This window comes from Apodemus sylvaticus, chromosome 16, assembly GCF_947179515.1.
Source record: "Apodemus sylvaticus chromosome 16, mApoSyl1.1, whole genome shotgun sequence".
NCBI lineage: Eukaryota > Metazoa > Chordata > Mammalia > Rodentia > Muridae > Apodemus > Apodemus sylvaticus.
Genome location: NC_067487.1, coordinates 18305669 through 18315266, shown reverse-complemented (window position 1 = coordinate 18315266; position 9598 = coordinate 18305669). Strand labels below are relative to the sequence as shown.

Here is a 9598-nt window from a genome sequence, read left to right as displayed (position 1 = left end):
CCATAGAAGATTACAGAGCATTTTCTTCCCAGACACAGTTTGTCGAGTTTAGGTGAAAAGTAAACCTTAGGGTTTTATCATTTAGTTTCTTTATCATTTATATTACCATGTCTAATGAACATTTTACTAACAAAATAAAAATGTTTGTGCTGTAATTATTACAAGAACTATGAAAACATGCTATGAAAGTATGATTGATAGTAGATAGATAGATGATAGATAGATAGATAGATAGATGATAGATAGATAGATAGATAGATAGATAGATAGATAGATGTTTTAGTAACTTTATAAATATACATTAATCATTACAAGCAAAATTGTTTCTCATTTGGAAGTATTAACTTTTTGTTAAACTTAAAACCAGCCTAGAAAAGAACCATGAAAAATATGTACAACCATTTATGTATTATTTATTTCTAATAACAGCTGTTTCTTTGCAGTAATTCTTTTTTTCAGAATTCCAATTTCACTGAAGCATGTGACTATTTAAAATAAGAAGCATGAGTCCCAGTCTCCTATATACTTGATTTTAATAAAATGATGATATCGTAGTGGTCTTTGGTCTGCAGAGATGGCTTAGCAGGTAAGAAGAACACTTGTTGTTCTTGCAGAAAAACAGAGATTTATTTTCCAGCACCAACGTGGTAGCTCACAACCATTGGTAGTGATTCAATTCTACTGCTCTCTCTGACCTCTGTAAGTATAGGTCATGCATGTGGTCAACATGCATAGACACATCCACATGTTAACACAGGTATACATACATACATACACATACATACATACATACATACATACATACATACATACATACACAGGCAAGCATACATATAATTTAAAAATATACTTTTAAAAAATAAAAACGTATTATGTGAAAGTAAAGAAACTGGATTGTTCTAGAAAATGAACACACAGTTTCTAGCAAAATGACCTTGAAAGATTGTACTTGGAGTCATCCTTTCATTATGTACCTGATCAAAATGGAGACAGGGTGACTGAATCTGGAAGAGTCACCAAAAGTCACAATTAAAATTGTGACACATAAAGCCACATAGAAGAAACCAACATACCTTATTTTAAATGCCACACTAGCAAAATCTGAGGGTTTTTGTTTTTCCTAAATAAATAACTTTCGCTAAATTTACAAAATAGTATCATATATAACAAAAGAGCATTTGCAAGTCTACATACAAACATGAAGTTTAAGTTAACACAAGACTGGAACACAAGCAATATATATAATTTAATTTTTTTCAGAATATTTTGAACTCCAAATTAAGAGTTAGATGAACATATATAATAGACATATAAAATTATATAACAGTATAAGTACAAAAATTATAGGAAAGAGAAAATTTCCTTGTCTAAGTAATATGTAGTAAAGACAACTATATTTTCTAGAGTGACTTTGACTTTATTGGGTTTTTTTTCTTGGAAGAGTTCCAGCCCATAAAGTTTGGTGAATTTCTTCAGTCCCTTTCATTTGAAGACCTCTTCAGAGGTCTATATGTCAAACTTACCATAGAGATCGGGAGGAATGAGATAGAGTAAAATTGATGGTGATGAGTCTTCCTCAGCAACTGCTACGGCTGATGAGCATCACCCTCCAACTTTAATTGGTTTGCTGCAAAAAGACTAAACTCGATTCTGGAAGAGGACTTCTAGCATAGGAAACTAGAAGCTACAAGAACTATGGTATCTAAGCCTCACACTCACACTGAAAGGGGAAGGGCCTCTCAACTAGGGCCATCCTATTCACCTCTGTGTGCATGAATATGTGGATAAGTGTGTGTGTGTGTGTGTGTGTGTGTGTATATACTGAAGCCTGGGATCACATTCTCCCAAGGCATTAGAGAAAAGCCACAAAAAAGGTAGAACCCCAGTTCTACTCTTTGACACTCACACTTGAGCAGACAGAAAGTCCAGTGGATGGAAAAGTAAAGCGCTCAGCTGGCCACCTTCAAAGAACAGCACAAAACTTGTACAATCCATCAATAAGGACAAAGGAAAAAACAATGATTCAGATATTTCTCATGTAATCCTTTAATGCCTACACCCAAGTAAGGACCAGGCAGATAATCCTCCAGTCCATATTCACAACAGACATCTTGGAAATGACATTTCCTTACATTTCATAGCTAGTCTCTAATATCAGCTGGGCAAATATGTTAAAATGCTCCTTGATTACATTTCTGGAAGGGGACTACCAGATTTCTCTGTTATAGAACTCTGAGGGGGTGCTTTCACACTTCGGGAGCATTCTCCATTAGCTTCTCACCCAGTGATTTTAGGGTCCACTGCTGAGCTTTGTCTGAATTTACAGGCAGTATGAAATTTGCAAAATAATCATTTTCCTAAGCCTATAATTCCTTCTTCCTCTATTAGTTGCCTTTCTATTCTTGCCAATTTGACCTTTTAAGCAACATATAATGTATTGAATCTTCATTATTTTATGTGTTATAACTCATTTCATAGTTATTTTTCTTTTTAAATTTAATTCTTAAAATATTTTGAGAGTTTCCTACATGACTGTTTACATCATTTCTACTTGCTCTTTGTCCCTGCAAATCTTTCCATGTCTCCCCAATTTCTCTCCTTAAATATTGTTACAGATACTGCACACACACACACACACACACACACACACACACAGCCTGCCGAATCCATTCAGTGTTGCTCCTATGTTATTCCTTTTTTTTTTTCAGACTTAATTCATTTATTTTTCTTGTATAAAAACCCCTATGTGGTAGCCACAGCTGGAGCCTGGGTCCTCTGAACAGAGACTCTGGTGTGGGTTTTCACAAGATGATCAGTGAACTCCTGATAAGGAGACTTGGTGAACACAGTCTCTTTCCAGAGGTCGGGGGTCAGGTAGCTGTAGGTCTTGGAGATGGCATCAAAGGTGGCCTTGGCAAAGTTGCCCAGGGTGGCAGTGTAGCCCCTGGCTGATGTGTAGCAGTCGTCTATACCGGCCATCATCAGGAGCTTCTTGGGCACAGGAGCAGAGACAATGCCAGTGCCTCTGGGGGCAGGGATGAGACTCACCAGCACAGAACCACAGCGGCCTGTCACCTTACACGGAACAGTGTGGGGATTGCCAATCTTGTTTCCCCAATAACCTCTCCGCACAGGGACAATGGAGAGCTTGGCCAAGATGATGGCCCCCTCGGATGGCAGTGGCGACCTCCTTGGAGCATTTAACACCAAGACCAATGTGACCATTGTAGTCCCCAATAGCGATGAATGCCTTAAACCTGGTCCTCTGGCCAGCCCGAGTCTGCTTCTGCACTGGCATTATTTTCAGAACCTCATCCTTTAGGGATACACCCAGGAAAAAGTCAATGATCTCAGACTCCTTAATGGGCAGGGAGAAAAGGTAGATCTCCTCCAAGGACTTGATCTTCATGTCCTTAACCAGGCGGCCCAGCTTAAATGCAGAATGTCAGCACCAATTCCAGTGGAATGCATGTTTCTATTTTTAACTCAGAATGATGGATGTGTCTCTAGTTTTTTAAAGATAATTTTAGTATAACAATGTTTCATAAACTTATCTCATCATTTATATAGCCTATATTTGTCCAGATGTTTCTTTAATATCAGATATTCCTTTAATGTAATTTTTCTGTTAGTAGAGCGACCAGGCTTCTGAAATGGATGATCTACAATGTTATCATGTGGTTTTACTCACCCACTTTCAGCCATGACAGTAAATGCCTTAAAGCCATGGACTTCCTCTTTTCATTGGGATCCACCGTGGGGAGGCATGGAGAAGGCCTTCGCCTATAGAGCTGCCATCTAATCTCCTGTAGAAGGGCTCTCTGTTCTTCCAGTCATGACCACCAAGCCAAGCCAGCCAGCCCACTGCCAACAAGTCAAGGACTCCTCCCAGAGGGGAACAGCCAGAGCTCCTCTCTTTACCCTTAGGCCCTGGGCTATATCCAGACCGCAGGCCCCCACCCTGTTATCAGCTCTTCGAAGGCTTCCAGAGGAACCTGTGTGTCTGAGAGCCTGAGAACCAGACAGACCCCGCCTCCCAGCGAGGCCCTGGGACCCCCCAAGCCGGCTCTGGCTGTCTCATGCCTCAGATTGTGCTCCCCCAACCCAGCAGTGTCCCTTAGCTTCTTCATAGCCCAACACCCGCCCAGTGATGGCATGGGGTAAGCACAGTCAAAACTCCTACATCCTGCCTCCCTGAGCAACCAACCCATGCCCCGTGGCAGAGCAGACATGGGACCCCCACTAACCTTACATATGGGTGTCCTGTATTTATGGTCAATAACTGCCTGTAAGTGAATACATATCATACATTTTCTTTTGCATCTGTGCTACCTCACTCAGGATACTCTCAAGTATCCATTTGCTTGCAAAATGTATGATGTTCTTCTTTTTAATAGATGAATACTGTTCTGTTGTGTGAAATGAGTTCCTTGGTCAGAAGCCATACTGTGTGGAATACCAGGACAATGTCTTTCTCATCAATCTTCCAATTGTGAGCTTTCCAAATCCTTGACCATCCAGCCAATCCATTGGCTACAGCCTATGAGTCAGCAAACAAACATACATCTGGTCATTTCTTCTTCCAAACAAACTGGAATACGATGTGTGCTGCCTAAGTTCTGTCCACTGCGAAGATTTTCCTTCACCTATATCTTTGAGGGTTGTCCCAGAAATGGGTTGTAATGCTGAAGCTGTCCACTTCTGGGTGGTACCTGAATAATGTGCAGAGCCATCAGTAAACCAGGTCCTAGTATTCCCTTCTTCAGTCAACTGGCCATAGGGAACACCCCATGAGGCTATAGGTACATGCTCAGCAGCAGATGACATTATTAACAGGAGTAGAAACCATAGGCATTTGGTATCTTCTTCATGTACCGTGCTTGTGCCTTCAGGAACCCGATCACATATATACCACTTCCATTTAATAATATACTGCTCTGTACTCCATTTTTAATAGGGTTATTTAGCTCTCTGGAGTCTACCTTCTTGAATTCTTTGGATATCTTGAATATTATCTCTCTGTTGGATGTAGGGTTGGTAAAGATCTTTGCCCAATTTGTTGGTTGCCATTTTATCTTTTTGACAGTGTCCTTTTCCTTATAGAAACTGTAATTTTATGAGGTCCCATTTGTCAATTCTTGATCTTAGAGCATAAGCTATTTGTGTTATGTTCAGGAAACTTTTCCCTGTGCCCATGTGCTCAACACTCTTCCCCAGTTTCTTTCCTATTAGTTTCAGTGTGTCTGGTTTCAGGAGGAGGCCCTTGATCCACTTGGACTTGAGCTTAGTATACGGAGATAAGAATGGAATGATTTCAGTTGTGCCGTTAAGCTTCTAGTGTATGCTATCTCCAATTTTTTTTGAGGCACTCAAAGATATGAGTTTTCCTCTTAGCACTGCTTTCATTGTGTGCTAAGAGGAAATTTCATAAATTTGGGTATGTTGTGCCTTCATTTTTGTTAAATTTTAAAAAGTCTTTGATTTCTTTCTTTATTTCTTCCTTGACCAAGGTATCTTGAATAGAGAATTGTTCAGTTTCCATGTGTATGTGGGCTTTCTGTTGTTTTTCTTGTTACTAAAGACCACATTTACTCCATAGTGGTCTGATAGGAGGCATGGGATTATTTTGATCTTCTTATATTGGTTGAGGTTTGTCTTGTGACCAACTATATGATCGATTTTGGAGAAGGTACCATGAGGTGCTGAGAAAAGATGTATTCTTTTGCTTTGGGATGCAAAGTTTTATATATATATATATATATATATATATATATATATATATATATATATATATATGTTAAATCCAATTGGTCCAAAGCTTCAATTAGTTTTACTGTCTCCCTGTTTAGGATTGGTCCATTGAGGAGAGTGGGGTGTTGAAGTCACCCACAATTATTGTGTTAGGTGCAATGTGTGCTTTGAGCTTTAGTAAAGTTTCTTTTATGAATGAAGGTGCCCTTGCATTAGGAGCATAGCTGTTCAGGATTGAGAGTTATTCTTGGTGGATTTTTCCTTTGACCAGCAAGAAGTGTCCTTCCATGTCTCTTTTGATGACATAAGGCTAAAAGTCAATTTTATCTGATATTAGAATGGCAACTCCGGCTTGTTTCCTGAGACAGGCTTGTTGCCTGTCTTCCAGATTTGTCTTCCAGATTTGACAATTCCAGAATTGTCTTCCAGCCTTTTATTCTAAGGTAGTTTTTGTCTTTGACACTGAGGTGTGTTTCCTGTATGCAACAAAATGTAGGGTCCTCTTTACATATCCAGTCTGTTAGTCTATATCTTTTTATTGGGGAATTGATTCCATTGACATTAAGAGATATTAAGGAGTAGTGATTATTGATTCCTATCATTTTTGATTTTAATTTTATACTTGTGTGGTTATCTTCTTTTGGGTTAGATGAAAGAAGGTTATTATCCTGCTTATTCCAGGGTATAGTTTACCTCCTTGTATTCGTGTTTTCCCCCTATTATCTTTTGTAGGTCTGGGTTCATGGCACCACTGAAAGCCCTGGAACAAAAAGAAGCTAATTCACCCAGGAGGAGAAGAAGACAGGAAATCATCAAACTCAGGGCTGAAATCGATCAAATAGAAACTAAGAGAACCATGCAAAGAATCAACAAAACCAGGAGCTGGTTCTTTGAAAAAATCAACAAGATAGATAAACTCTTAGCCAGACTAACCAAAGGGCACAGAGACAGCATCCAAATTAACAAAATTAGAAATGAAAAGGGAGATATAACAACAGAAACTGAGGAAATTCAAAAAATTATCAAATCCTTCTACAAAAGCCTGCACTCAACACAACTAGAGAATCAGGAGGAAATGGACAATTTCTTAGACAGATACCAAATACCAAAATTAAATCAGGATCAAATAGATCATCTAAACAGACCCATAACCCCTAAAAAAATAGAAGGGGTCATTGAATGCCTTCGAACCAAAAATACCACAGGACCAGATGATTTTAGTGCGGAATTCTATCAGACTTTCAAAGAAGACTTAGCACTAATACTCTTTATTCCACCAAATAGAAACAGAAGGAGCACTACCCAACTCATTCTATGAACCCACAATTATGCTGACACCAAAACCACACAAAGATCCAACAAAGAAAGAAAATGTCAGGCCAATATCCCTTATGAATATCGATGCAAAAATACTCAATAAAATTCTTGCCCACCAAATCCAAGAACACATCAAAACAATCATCCACCATGATCAAGTAGGCTTCATCCCTGGGATGCAGGGATGGTTCAATATATGGAAATCCATCAATGCTATCCACTACATAAACAAACTCAAAGAAAAAACCACATGATCATTTCATTAGATGCTGAAAAAGCATTTGACAAAATTCATCATCCTATCATGATAAAAGTCTTGGACAGAACAGGAATTCAAGGCCCATATCTAAACATAGTAAAAGCAATATACAGCAAACCAGTAGCCAACATCAAACTAAATGGAGAGAAACTTGAAACAATCCCACTAAAATCAGGGATTAGACAAGGCTGCCCCTCTCTCCATATCTTTTCAATATAGTTCTTGAAGTCCTAGCTAGAGCAATTAGACAACATCAGGAGGTCAAAGGGATACAAATTGGAAAGGAAGAATTCAAACTATCACTATTTGCAGATGATATAATAGTACATATAAGTGACCCAAAAAACTCTACCAGAGAACTCCTACAGCTGATAAACAACTTCAGCAAAGTGGCTGGTTACAAAACCAACTCAAGCAAATCAGTAGCTTTTCTATACTCAAAGGATAACCAGACTGAGAAAGAAAATAGGGAAATGACACCCTCCACAATAGCCACAAACAGCATAAAGTATATTGGGGTGACTCTAACCAAACAAGTGAAAGATCTATATGACAAGAACTTCAGGTCTCTGAAGAAGGAAATCGAAGAAGACCTCAGAAAACAGAAAAATCTTCCATGCTCGTGGATTGGCAGGATTAACATAGTTAAAATGGCCATTTTACCAAAAGCAATATACAGACTCAGTGCAATCCCCATCAAAATCCTAACTCAGTTCTTCATAGAGATAGAAAAAGAAATTCTCAAATTCATCTGGAATAACAAAAAACCCAGGATAGCTAAAACTATTCTCAACAGTAAAAGAACTTCTGGGGGCATTAGTATCCCAGACCTCAAACATTACTATAGAGCAATAGTGATAAAAAAAAAAAACTGCATGGTATTGGTACAATGTCAGGCCAGTGGATCAGTGGAATAGTATTGAAGACCCAGAAATGAACCCACACACCTTGGGTTGTGGATCTTTGACAAAGGAGCTAAAGACATCCAGTGGAAAACGGATGACCTTTTCAACAAATGGTGCTGGTTCAATTGGAGGTCAGCATACAGAAGAATGGGAATTGATCCATTCTTATCTCCTTGTACTAAGCTCAACTCCAAGTGGATCAAGGACCTCCACATAAAACCTGACACATTGAAACTAATAAAAAAGAAACTGGGGAAGACCCTTAAGGACATGGGCACATGGAAAAAGTTCCTGAACAGAACACCAATACCTTATGCTCTACGATCAAGAACTCACAAATGGGACCTCATAAAATTACAAAGTTTCTATAAGGCAAAGGACACTGTCAAAAGGACAAAATGTCAACCAACAGATTGGGAAAGGATCTTCACCAACCCTAAGTCTGACAGAGGGCTAATATCTAATATATACAAAGAACTTAAGAAGGTAGACCCCAGAGAACCGAATAACCCTATTAAAAAGTGGGGTACGGAGCTAAACAAAGAATTTTCACATAAAGAACTTCAGATAGCTGAGAAGCACATTAAGAAATATTTGACATCATTAGTCATTATGGAAATGCAAATAAAAAGAACCCTGAGATTTCACCTCACACCAGTCAGAATGGCTAAGATTAAAAACTCAGGAGACAGCAGGTATTGACGAGGATGTGGAGAAAGAGGAACACTCCTCCACTGCTGGTGGGATTGCAAGATGGTGCAACCACTTTGGAAATCAGTATGGCAGTTCCTCAGAAAACTGGACATGACCCTTCCAGAGGACCCTGCTATACCACTCCTGGGCATATACCCAGAGGATTCCCCAGCATGCAATAAGGACGCATGCTCCACTATGTTCATAGCAGCCCTGTTTGTAATAGCCAGAAGTTGGAAAGAACCCAGGTGTCCCTCAATGGAGGAATGGATACAAAAATGTGGTATATTTACATAATGGAGTACTATTCAGCCATCAGAAACAATGAATTTATGAAATTCTTAGTCAAATGGATGGAGCTGGAGAACATCTCACTAAGTGAGGCAACCCAATCTCAAAAGATCAATCATGGTATGCACTCACTGATAAGTGACTATTAGACTAGAAATGTGGAATACCCAAGACATAATCCACATATTAAATGATGTCCAAGAGGAACGGAGGAGGGGCCCCTGGTTCTGGAAGGACTCAATGCAGCAGTATAGGGGAATACCAGAACAGGGTATTGGGAAGGGGTGGATGGGGGAATAGGGGAAGTAAAGAGGGCTTATGGGACTTTTGGGGAGTGGGGAGCCAGAAAAGGGGAAATCATTTGAAATGTAAATAAAAAATA

The 9598-nt window shown here is 39.1% G+C and overlaps 1 protein-coding gene across 1 annotated transcript; it reads right to left on the bottom strand.

The window, feature by feature from the left end:
• Positions 1–2700: 2700 nt before the first annotated feature.
• LOC127666626 (40S ribosomal protein S2-like) lies at positions 2701–3427 on the bottom strand. The gene is given in 2 exon segments (XM_052159586.1): positions 2701–3168; positions 3170–3427. Coding segments are annotated over 2 exon segments (666 nt in total). The 5' UTR covers positions 3410–3427; the 3' UTR covers positions 2701–2742.
• Positions 3428–9598: the final 6171 nt, after the last annotated feature.